Genomic DNA, 12,822 nt, shown 5'->3' on the forward strand with positions numbered 1-12,822 from the left:
CGGCATCCGCTGCAGAACCTCCAGAGGTGTCAGTAGAGGCTGTCTATGAACTCTCTGCTCGTCCTGTTCCGGCCAAGGAGGCCGTCCATGAACTCTCTGCCTGTTCTGTTCCGGCCAAGAAGGCCGCCGAGGAACTCTCTGCTTGTCCTGTTCCGGCCAAGGAGGCCGTCTATGAACTCTCTGCTCGTCCTGTTCCGGCCAAGGAGGCCGTCTGTGAACTCTCTGCCCGTTCTGTTCCGGCCAAGGAGGCCGTCTGTGAACTCTCTGCCCGTTCTGTTCCGGCCAAGGAGGCCGTCTGTGAACTCTCTGCCCGTTCTGTTCCGGCCAAGGAGGCCGTCTGTGAACTCTCTGCCCGTTCTGTTCCGGCCAAGGAGGCCGTCTGTGAACTCTCTGCCCGTTCTGTTCCGGCCAAGGAGGCCGTCTGTGAACTCTCTGCCCGTTCTGTTCCGGCCAAGGAGGCCGCCGATGAACTCTCTGTCTGTCTTGTTCCAGCCAAGGGGGCCGTCAGTGAACGATCTGCCTGTTCTGTTCCGGCCAAGGAGGTCGTCTGGGAACTCTATGGAGGCCGTTTGTGAACTTTTGTCTTGTCCCGACCCAGCCAGGGAGGCTGCCTCTGAACGCTCAGTCTTGTCTATCAACCCCAATGTTCTGTCTGTGTTGTCTGTCTCTGCTCTCTCGTTACAGTCTCCGCCATGGTCTCATGATCAGTGTGGTTCACCAGGGGGGTTTCCTGTTCCTGCTGAGTATTGTTTAGCCTGTACCCCTTTCCGAGTCTCCGTGTTTTCCTTGTTTTGCCTTGCCTTGCCTGTTTTTGATCTGTGCCTGTTTTCCTGTTTTTTTCCCTCTCGTCTTGCCCCTGTGATTCTGTCTGCCGATCGGTGACCTACACTAGCCCTAGGACTATTCTTGTGTTTTGCCCGCCATATACCTGTTTGCCATTGTTTGACCCTGCCTGTTTTACCCCGTCTCTCTATTAAAAGCTTGCAGATGGATCCACACGTCTCACGTCTCGTCAGCCCCGTTACAACACCCTTATCTATCTTCTAAATATATGTTATTGATCTTATTGTGAATGATTCATCTGTGCATGAGAACTTAGTAAAGAAGAAAAGATCTCTCAATACTTCAAGTTCATTACCATTTCATCTCACCTAAAAAAAAAAGTCACATACACACCAAATAATTTGCATTTGCTAAAAAAGATAACCACAAAGGCCTTCTGGATCAACCATAGAAAGACAGCAAAAGTGCAAGTGAGGACAGAAACCAGTGATTGTATCAATACCGCAATCAGAGAAGCGCTGTTCATAGACTATACACAAACCACAATCATCTGAGCCAAACCAATAATATTTTGACAATTTCATTGGCCCTTGTTATCCCTATTTATTAGAAACCTAAGCAGGGATAATTGTTTGGAACAAATCAATCAAACTTCTGAATTGGCTCCTCCGTCGAGCATCTTCAGTCAGATGTACTGTGTGTTTGAAGAAGCCAATATAACCCAAACTCACGCACACACCAATATACACTGGAAACACCAGCATGCTACTGGAATATGGATGACAGTTGTGATAGAGTCTGTGTGTTAAATAGCTACAGTGTGTGATGCGGCAGATGGAAGATCTACTTCCATCCTGTTTTGAAACTAAAGCTGAAATTGGTAACAACAATCGTGTTCTAATCATTTAAACATAATACAGTGAAGCTGAAAGAGCTGGCTCCCCAAACAATGTATATACAGGTAAAGTGGGACATCACAACATCAAAAACTAGGCCTACTGTTCAAAAGTTTAGGGTTAATAAGATTTTGTAAGATTTTCAAATGTTTTTAAAACATTTTTCAAAAAAAAAAAAATTCTTACCTTCTGAAAATAATCCTCTCCTCCATTTATCCTCCCCTCACTGGCCGCTGTGTGAGAAAAAGAGAGAGACATTTAGATGTCTAACTTTCTGAATGATATTTAAGCAATAAATTATGAGAATCCATGCTATATTGTGAATGAGTCACATTTTAAGGTTGCGGTTTGGCACGATATGAAAGCTTTAATGCTAGATTCACATTCTCAAGATGTATTCAAAGTAAACCACAAAACACACACATACAAGAATCAGGCAGCATTCTCATAACCTGCTGAAACTAACACATATGCTTGTCTTTTACACACACACACAAGCAGCTGTATGCAAGCTCACACTCATGCACTGAGTTATAGATGACAAAAAAACAGTTCATAAATCTTAAAGGGATAGTTCACCAAAAAATGAAAATTTGATGTTTATCTGCTTACCCCCAGGGCATCCAAGATGTAGGTGACTTTGTTTCTTCAGTAGAACACAAACGATGATTTTTAACACAAACCGTTGCAGTCTGTCAGTCTTATAATGGAGGTGAATGGGAATCACGGCTTTGAGAGTAAAAAAAAAAAAAACATACACAAACAAAAACAAATTAAACCCTGCGGCTCGTGACGATACATTGATGTGTAAAGACACAAAACGATCCGTCTGTGCAAGAAACTGAACAGTATTTATATCGTTTTTTACCTCTGATTCACGTAATGTCCGAACTTGTTCGAACTGTCCTGAGCGGCGGCGCGTCCTCCTGAGCCCATTCTCAACAGCAGGCACGTGAGGCGTCTTCTTGCTATCTATCTTCTTCTTCTTGCTACCTATCTCTCAAGTGGACCAAGCGTCAATGGTCCATTTGAGAGATAGGTGGCGGTAATGCACTTATAAGTCTGCGATCCGCCATAAAGCAAGACGACGACGACGCCTCGCCCGCCTGCTGTTGAGAATGAGCTCAGGAGGACACGCCGCCACTCAGGACAGTTCGAACATTGCGTGAATCAGAGGTAAAAAAAACTTTATAAATACTGTTCAGTTTCTTGCACAGACCGATCGTTTTTGTGTCTTTACACATCAATGTATTGTCACGAGCCGCAAGGTTTAATTTGTGTATGTTTTTTTTTTACTCCCAAAGCCGTGATTCCCATTCACCTCCATTATAAGACTGACAGACTGCAACGGTTTGTGTTAAAACTCTTCGTTTGTGTTCTACTGAAGAAACAAAGTCACCTACATCTTGGATGCCCTGGGGGTAAGCAGATAAACATCAAACTGTCATTTTTGGGTGAACTATCCCTTTAATAATCACACTCACAGCATCCCATACAGATAGGGTTGGGTATCGTTCGGGTTTTTTCCGATACCGGTGCCAAATCGATACTTTTAAAACGGTTCTGGTGCCTAAATGGTCCCTGAACCGATACTTTAAAAAAAAACAATTCCCAAAATAGGATGGATTGGCCATTATTGAGCACTATAAACACATTTAATGTCGGTTTCATTCATACCAGAAACTCCACATGAGTATCACAGAAGGAGAAGGTCTCAGGAAATCCCTAATATGGACAAAGGCATTGCTATCGCTGTAACCGAGTAAACAGAAGATATAAACGTTTTGAATGATAAAACAAAGACAAGAAACACTCGACTGCGACAATGTAGGCCTATAGTTTATCTGTGTTATTCAAGCCATCTTTGGTATTTTCATCATAATTAAGTATATTTATAATCCATTGCTAATCGACATAGCCTTTTTACAATATGCTTTTTACAGTATTGAACAGTATCTACCTGCTGCCATCAGAGCAAGTGTAATTGCTGCATTCACACGCTCCTCGGATGCTCTCATTTCCCGAGTTGTGCTTTTAAGTCGGAATGTGAAAACAACATGGACACTCGTGTCGGATTTGTATTATTAGAGCTTTACGACTTGCGTTCATGAATTTTCTTAGTCGGAAAATTATTTTTCACGTGCTATGCCGGTGATCCTTACGTCCGTTTCGGAGAACCAGAGAACAAATATTTCAATCGATCGCTCCAGCATTGGTGGCACCGAAATTAGGCACCGAAATCTGCGTTCTGATTCGGTTCTAGTACATACCGGTTACATAGGTACCGGTGCCAATTATTTTTCACGTGCTGTGCCGGTGATCCTTACGTCCGTTTCGGAGAACCAGACAACAAATATTTCAATCGATCGCTCAAGCATTGGTGGCACCAAAATCTGCGTTCTGATCCGGTTCTAGTACATACCGGTTACATAGTACATAGTACCATATTGGCACCAAGTTTCGGTACCCAACCCTGTGTACAGCATGTGTCGAAACTGCTCTTTGACAATACAAAAAAGTCAATTTAAACTAGTACAATGATCTGCATCATTTATCCAACCATTATCAGACTTCGGATCTCTCAAATATGTAATATGTAATTAAAGTGTGATGTTGAAAAACAAAACTGTTCAAAGACTCTCAGTCAGGTGCGATGAAAACATTGGGTTCACAGGAAAATCTGAGAATTTGTTTGCTTTGGTGGGACGCTGGGCCTCCAGATGTTTGGTTGAGATTGTCCTATCATATAAAATGAAACATTCTTGTGTATGTGTCTACATAGAGGGCGATTAATCTAATAGCGCCAAACCCTCTCCTGCACTTTGCTTTACCTTTAAAGATGAAATATGGATTTCATAGAGAGGTCAGAACAACAAACCCCAAAATGGGAGGAAATAAAAGGGTTGGAAATGGGACAATCTTGTCATCTAAATGTCTTAATGACCCTAAAATCACAAAAAAGCACATCCACCCATCTCTCCATGAAATTCACTACATTTCCTGATCCAAACAAGGAAAGGAAGAGCTACAATTACAAGAAGTGTCCATCTTATTACACCAAGATTTGGTTTGATTTAAACCCTACTTCATTGCACATCATTGCACCGGCTAGTCAATGGAGCAATGCAGGGATTTAGACAGCAATGATGAAATTTAGAGATTCTTTTGGAAAACAAAGAAATGGTATCATCACAATTTTTCAACAGTGTCTGGCATGTGGTGGAGAGAGAGAAAGAGACGGATGAAAACATGGACAGAGAAGTGGTTTCAATCTTCGAAACCCCTGTGTTCCCAAAACAAAATCCATTAAAAAACTTTAATTTACCGATTCCACCTAATTTTAAGCAGAAACATTTTGATTGTACCCGGTTTTAATAAACAAGTTCTTTTCCAGATAACAAGCACAAACAGTGTTAAAGTGCCCCTATTATGCCATTTTTAAGGTTGCTAATATTGTTTTATGAGTCTACTAAAACAGGTTTACATGCATGCAAGGTAAAAAATTTTTAGTTTTCTCAAAAAATAGATTTAATTTGACCTAATTTCTAAATGATTCGTAAACGACTCGTGCGAAGCAGTTCAAAGAATCAGTCTCTCTAAACCCCTCCTTTCCGTGAGCCCTCACTGATGTGATTGGTCAGATGGCGCAGTCCTTTGTGATTGGTCCAGAGCTGTAGAGAGATTGGCTCTGGATTGGTCTACCGCGTACAGCGCGTGTCGGAAACGAAACGCCCATTTCCATGACGGAATGACAACCCTGGAGACTTGTCAATACATAGAAAAGATGGTATCAATTGTACATTACCAATTCGAGCCGGAGTCTGATGATGAAACGGTTGAAGTGGCTGCTCGACAAGAGACTGATTCGCAAGCACGACTAGAGCAGGATGTTTCTCAGTGGTAAGTGTCAAGTGTTAACAAGTTTGTGGTAATTATAAGATGTGATAAACAAATGTACTCTCACAGCGTAGCATGCAGCATCTTCTCGACATGATTTTAACTCCACGGAAATGTTACTGTTTGTGGGCGGGCAAAATGGAGACGTAGAACGTGGGCAGACATTATGCAAATGTGTTACTTCGTGACGTAGAGCTGTAACAAAATAAGATTTGAATTCCTGACGACTCTGTGACGAGAGGGCCGGGGCCGAGAGCCGTGGGAACAGAGTGAGGCCGGTGGAGTAAATGCTAATGCACGACACCTGCGCCACTCACCGGTCTCGAGTCCCACGGAGGAGCTCCGGAAGGAAAAAAGGAGGAGTGACGACAGTGTCGGACGAGAGAGGACCAGGCCTGGACTTTATTTTGTGTTTTGTGTGCGGCAGTCGTCCGCGAGGGGCTGCCGCTTTACTTTCATTTTGTGTTTGTTTATTTTTTTAAAGTTTTGTTTAAATGTTTGCCGGATCCCGCCTCCTTCCCGACCTACGAACGTTGTTACATTGGTGCCAAAACCCGGGAGGAAGGAGGGACGCGCTGCCAGAGATCCCTCGCCGCTGTGGTGAGTCCGTGGTGCCATCAAGCATGGTGGAGAGCAGTCTGCCGCCATGGAGGCGGTGGGCTGGAGTGAGTTGCTGGGGGGGGGCGGATGAACTCGCTGCCGACTGCATGGGCTGTGGAGGGACGGCTGCCATCCGTGAGGGAGCGGAGGAGTCGCCGCCGTTCGCCTGAGGCCGGAGCCTGCTGCCATCCGCCATGAAGGGGAGGAGCAGGGAACGGGGGAGTCATCGCCGTCCACCGGGCGGCAGAGGAGTGTCGGGCCGTCCACCGAGGGCTGTCCAGTGCCGCCACAAACTGCAAACCAAACCCCGCAAAAACGAGCAAACTGGACATTACACAGCCCAGGAAGCAGCGATTGGCCCCATCAATAATTAACTTCAATTACATGAATCATTCATTTCTCCACCAGCCTGGACATGCACCTGTAACAACATATTTCATTACAGACACCGGATCTTAGATCTTTGGAGATGTCGCATTGTGAAGACGCATTTGGGGAAGATTTCAGAGCTCAGTGAAGCACCTGACAGACACGTCGGCGGGGGGGGGGGGGGGGGGGGGGGGGGGAGTAGAGCGCAGTACCTCGTGAGTACCCCCCCGATGGGGGTATGTGACAAGAGGGGCGGGGCCGAGAACTGTGGGGACAGAGCGAGACCGGTGGAGTAAATGCTAATGCACGACACCTGCGCAACTCACCGGTCTCGAGTCCCACGGAGGAGCTCCGGAAGGATAAAAGGAGGAGTGACGACAGTGTTGGACGAGAGAGGACCAGGCCTGGATTTTATTTTGTGTTTTGGTTTGGTTCGCTATTTTGTGTTTATTTTATTAAAAATAATAAAAAATTTCTTTGAGTGTTCGCCAGTTCCCGCCTCCTTCTTCCTGAAAAACGAACTTTGTTACAGACTCGTTTAGGTGATTGGGAGCCGACAATGGTTAGCTTATAATAATGTTTTCTAATTTGAGTGGTACGGGTTTTCGCGGGAAATTCGAGCATGCTGCTGCGTCATTACGTCACTTCTGTAAACATAAATAATTTGTCCCGGCTACTAAGCTATCGCATGTGAGGATCCTGCAGGTGATCCACAACCCACGCAAGCTAGATAATTCCACACACAGCTGCAATTCCAGGTTTTCAAACAGAGATGGCAACAAAGAGGCAAAACTTATGGACTGCAATATAACATTTAACAATATTTTTATTTAACAATAAAAATCTCAATTAGATAGATAGATCAAATTGTACTATATTCATGGAAAATGCAACTACTTCACAAATTTTAGTCAGAAAACCACTTCACACTTTAAAACAAAGCACCCTTCACATTAGCTCACACAAGTCTGATTTTGGGTGAAGTGAGGACAGAGGAAGACTGAGTTCCCTCTCTGAAGTTCTGAAATTAGTGAAACCTCACTTCACATCTCTCTAATCAGATGCTGTGAATTGAATCAACAGTTTCGTGAGATGTTTGGATGATATCGTATCTCTGCAGCATGGATACACATGTGGTCACTCATCTATAATGAGTACAGCATGCAACAGATTAACACCTCTGAACTAAACCGGTCCCCACTACTCACAGATCAGCACATAAATGCTTATGATTCCATATTAATTTAAAAAATGTTACTATAAAGGGGTCATATGATGCTGCTAAAAAGAACATTATTTTGTGTATTTGGTGTAATGAAATGTGTTTATGCGGTTTAAAGTAAAAAAACACATTATTTTCCACATGCTGTACATTATTGTTTCTCCTCTATGCCCCGCCTTTTTGAAACGCGTCGATTTTTACAAAGCTCATCGGTCTGAAAAAGCGAGGTGTGCTGTGATTGGCCAGCTATCCAGTGCGTTGTGATTGGCTGAATACCTCAAGCGTGAGACGGAAATGTTACGCCCCTCACATACTGTTGATGCCGTGTGACGAGACAAAAACATTCATACCCATTACAAACGAGGCATTTGTTGCATCCAGTGGGGACATAATTACTGATTATAATGACATTTACTGTCTTTTTACGCGTTGAGTATAAACACAATATTACAACGTACAATTGCACAAAAGGCTGCAAACGAACAACGCGCATCTGAAGTGTCTCTGAAGGAAATAATGCATTATTTATCGGCTTTAAGATATCGGCCTAATTTTCTTATCAGGCCGATACCGATAACAGAAAAAATGAGCATTTATCGGCCGATACCGATATGGCGGCCGATATATCGTGCATCCCTACTCCAAAGAGAAAGGAAAAATTGAAATCGCATCATATGACCCCTTTAAAATACTCTTGATACTCTCTCTTTCTCAGACTCACAGAAACAACAGGCACACGTCCAACAGAAAACATGTATATACTCTCACATGGAGAAAAATATGAAAATAGCAAGCCTCAAACCAGACAGAATGTTAAATGCAGTTTGTGTGTGTGTTGATTTCAGGCCTTTCCTGTGCTCTATTTAGGATGTGTGTCAGAAAACCTCCACAGCTTTTGAGTCTCTGAAACATACAGCTTCATACACACACATCCAGAGTAGTGTTTGATTATAGCACAGCTCCTGTAAACTATGTGTGTGTTAGGAATGTGATGAATAAGCGAGTGAAAGAACAAAAGTGTATAATTTGAGTGCATTTCTTCTGGATAATTCTGGAACTTCCCTTCAACTCCAGAGTTCCGAGAGTGGGAGCGAGACATCAGAGAAACTTACCCATGATCAGCATCTGGACTCAAATCTTTTTAACTATTAAGATTTGAAGCCATCTTTTCTGAGTGACGTGACAACCTACACTACAGTTCAAAAGTTTGGGGTCAGTAAGATTTTATCTTTGTCAGAAATTAATTATTTTGTTCAGCAAGAATACATTAAATTGATCAAAAGTGACTGTAAAGACATTTATAATGTACATTTTACAAAATAATTTTTATTTAAAGGTGACATATCATAAAAGTCTGACTTTTCCGGGTTTTAAGTGCTATAATTAGGTCCCCGGTGAATCTACCAACCAAGGAAACGTGAAAAAGATTAACTTTGTTTTGGGAAGCCTTTTTCTGCAAGCGTCTGAGAAAACGAGCGCATCAGATTTCGCTCCCTTGGTGACGTGGCAAAGGGATCTCATTATAATATTACCGCCCCTTAATCTGTAAGTTTACACCCACGGCGCCATCATTGTGTTTTCGCAAGCGACAACAGTGTACCAGCTCTAATGCCATGGCGACAGATTGAGCAAAACATGCTAACTGTTCTGTCTTTGGCTGCACAGACGAGCACAGAACACTGTTTAGAGTCCCAGCCTCAGAGGAGACAAGAGAGCAGCGGATTTATTTATTTATTTACTGTATATTGCTGCTGCCACACAGATCTAAAATAAACATGTGATTTATTTCCCAGCAGTTTACCTTCACAGACATAACCAATAGAGACGCCCCGATTGCAATTTTCTTGGCCGATTCCGATTTCTCGTTAGTGTGATCTGCCGATACCGATTTTTGCCGATTCCGATTTTCTTTCTAAGAACTATAATTGACAGCATATACAAACAAAAATCTACATTTCTTCAACGCAAAGTTTTATTTTCATAAAAAACAAGTAAAATTCTGTAATAAAATAAGAACAAATTTTTACAAAAAGGCAAACAACAGCACAAATAAATGCAATAGAAAAAAGAGAGCTATGAAACTAAGTTTTTCAGGTTAAGTAAGTTTTTATTCAGGTAAGAAATACAACAGAAATTAAAGTAATCAAATGTAAAATAACACATCCAGTGTTATTTTACATTTGATTAATTTAATTTCTGTAGTCTTCATTGTAAAAATTAAATACAGATTAATGCTTACCATTAAAGTTATAAAATGTATTCAGTCAAGAGCAGAAAATTATTTTCTTTGTCTTTTGTTCTTTGATTAACATGACAGACATCAACATAAATATTGGACTGCGATCCCTTTAAGAGTTTATCCACAGGCCCAATATATTGTTACACAACATGCGTTCTCTTACTCAACTATTTAACATTCCAAAACTGACTGTGTTTAACTGGATACTCGCCAAGACGGGCATTTTGACATAATTTTGTATGTATTTGAACGTTTTAGCGCAGTTAGCCACTCATTTTGGTATTTGTGGCTCACAAGCTGTTTGAGACTGAGCGTGGATTGTGCGCTACACTAATATTGATCAGTGGTAGTGCGCGCGCGTTTGGTGTATGCGCAAAACCTGCGGGAATGACTAAAATAATGCGCAATACAAGCACTATTTAACCAGAGTGAATGAGACGTGTGAAAGAGAGAAGCGGTCGTCGGAGAGAAGAGAGCGAGAATGCGCGGCTGATGTTATTGCCTGTGCCGCTGGTAACAAAACGGATCGGCTCGAAATCGGAAAGAAGTGAGACTGATCGGCCGATCACCAATCCGGGCCGATCCCTGGCCGATCGATCTGTGCATCTCTAAAAACCAACTGTTTTTGTAACTCATGTGTGTCTTTAACGTAAACTTGTGTGTGAATGAGAACTTAGTTCAGTACTCACATGCTGTGACAGCCACTTTCTGTCCGTGTGCTTCGGATGTGTGCACTCAGAAAACCATATATCTGAAGTTTAAACTCATATGGTTTAAAACGCATGATTTCAGTGTGATAAACATGATAATGAGAACCAAAACAGATGTTTTTTAGCAGATACGAGCTGTAATGGAACAGCTCTATTCTGGAAAAGGGTGCATGAGCAGCAGCTCATTTGCATTTAAAGAGACAGGCCCGAAAAACAGCGTGTTTCTGCTTCCACTCAAAATAGGCATTTTCAAAATGATATAATATGCTTCTGCCACACAGATCTAAAATAAACATGTGATTTATTTCCCAGCAGTTTACCTTCACAGACATAACCAATAGAGATGCACCGATTGCAATTTTCTTGGCCGATTCCGATTTCTCGTTAGTGTGATCTGCCGATACCGATTTTTGCCGATTCCGATTTTCTTTCTAAGAACTATAATTGACAGCATATACAAACAAAAATCTACATTTCTTCAACGCAAAGTTTTATTTTCATAAAAAACAAGTAAAATTCTGTAATAAAATAAGAACAAATTTTTACAAAAAGGCAAACAACAGCACAAATAAATGCAATAGAAAAAAGAGAGCTATGAAACTAAGTTTTTCAGGTTAAGTAAGTTTTTATTCAGGTAAGAAATACAACAGAAATTAAAGTAATCAAATGTAAAATAACACATCCAGTGTTATTTTACATTTGATTAATTTAATTTCTGTAGTCTTCATTGTAAAAATTAAATACAGATTAATGCTTACCATTAAAGTTATAAAATGTATTCAGTCAAGAGCAGAAAATTATTTTCTTTGTCTTTTGTTCTTTGATTAACATGACAGACATCAACATAAATATTGGACTGCGATCCCTTTAAGAGTTTATCCACAGGCCCAATATATTGTTACACAACATGCGTTCTCTTACTCAACTATTTAACATTCCAAAACTGACTGTGTTTAACTGGATACTCGCCAAGACGGGCATTTTGACATAATTTTGTATGTATTTGAACGTTTTAGCGCAGTTAGCCACTCATTTTGGTATTTGTGGCTCACAAGCTGTTTGAGACTGAGCGTGGATTGTGCGCTACACTAATATTGATCAGTGGTAGTGCGCGCGCGTTTGGTGTATGCGCAAAACCTGCGGGAATGACTAAAATAATGCGCAATACAAGCACTATTTAACCAGAGTGAATGAGACGTGTGAAAGAGAGAAGCGGTCGTCGGAGAGAAGAGAGCGAGAATGCGCGGCTGATGTTATTGCCTGTGCCGCTGGTAACAAAACGGATCGGCTCGAAATCGGAAAGAAGTGAGACTGATCGGCCGATCACCAATCCGGGCCGATCCCTGGCCGATCGATCTGTGCATCTCTAAAAACCAACTGTTTTTGTAACTCATGTGTGTCTTTAACGTAAACTTGTGTGTGAATGAGAACTTAGTTCAGTACTCACATGCTGTGACAGCCACTTTCTGTCCGTGTGCTTCGGATGTGTGCACTCAGAAAACCATATATCTGAAGTTTAAACTCATATGGTTTAAAACGCATGATTTCAGTGTGATAAACATGATAATGAGAACCAAAACAGATGTTTTTTAGCAGATACGAGCTGTAATGGAACAGCTCTATTCTGGAAAAGGGTGCATGAGCAGCAGCTCATTTGCATTTAAAGAGACAGGCCCGAAAAACAGCGTGTTTCTGCTTCCACTCAAAATAGGCATTTTCAAAATGATATAATAAATGATCTGTGGAGTATTTTGAGCTGACACATAGTCACAGACACATTCTGGGGACACCATAGACTTATATTACATATTGTAAAAAGGGGCATAATATGTTTCCTTTAAATAAATGCTGCTCTTTTGAAGTAAATAGTTATCAAAGAATCAATAAAAAAGTATTATGGCTTCCACAAAAATTCAACCGTTTTTAAACATTGATTAAAAATATAAATAAATAAATTCCTTCGGCATCAAATCAGCATATTAGAATGATTTCTGAAGTATCATGTGACACTGAAAAAAAAATGGCTGCTGAAAATTCAGCTTTGCTCTCACTGAAATAAATTAAATTTTAAAATAGAAAATTTAAATCGGTTATTTTAAAGTGTAG

The 12,822-nt window shown here is 41.4% G+C and overlaps 1 protein-coding gene across 1 annotated transcript in view; it reads right to left on the reverse strand.

The window, feature by feature from the left end:
- LOC107553710 (protein bicaudal C homolog 1-B-like) overlaps positions 1 to 12,822 on the reverse strand; it is a 41,035-nt gene that overhangs the window by 22,793 nt on the left and 5,420 nt on the right. Inside the window, exon 2 of the mRNA XM_016236029.1 lies at positions 1,866 to 1,912. Coding sequence (XP_016091515.1) covers positions 1,866 to 1,912 — 47 coding nt within the window. The remainder of the gene's footprint in view (positions 1 to 1,865; positions 1,913 to 12,822) is intronic.

This window comes from Sinocyclocheilus grahami, unplaced genomic scaffold (assembly GCF_001515645.1).
Source record: "Sinocyclocheilus grahami isolate Dianchi unplaced genomic scaffold, SAMN03320097.WGS_v1.1 scaffold18.1, whole genome shotgun sequence".
Lineage (NCBI taxonomy): Eukaryota > Metazoa > Chordata > Actinopteri > Cypriniformes > Cyprinidae > Sinocyclocheilus > Sinocyclocheilus grahami.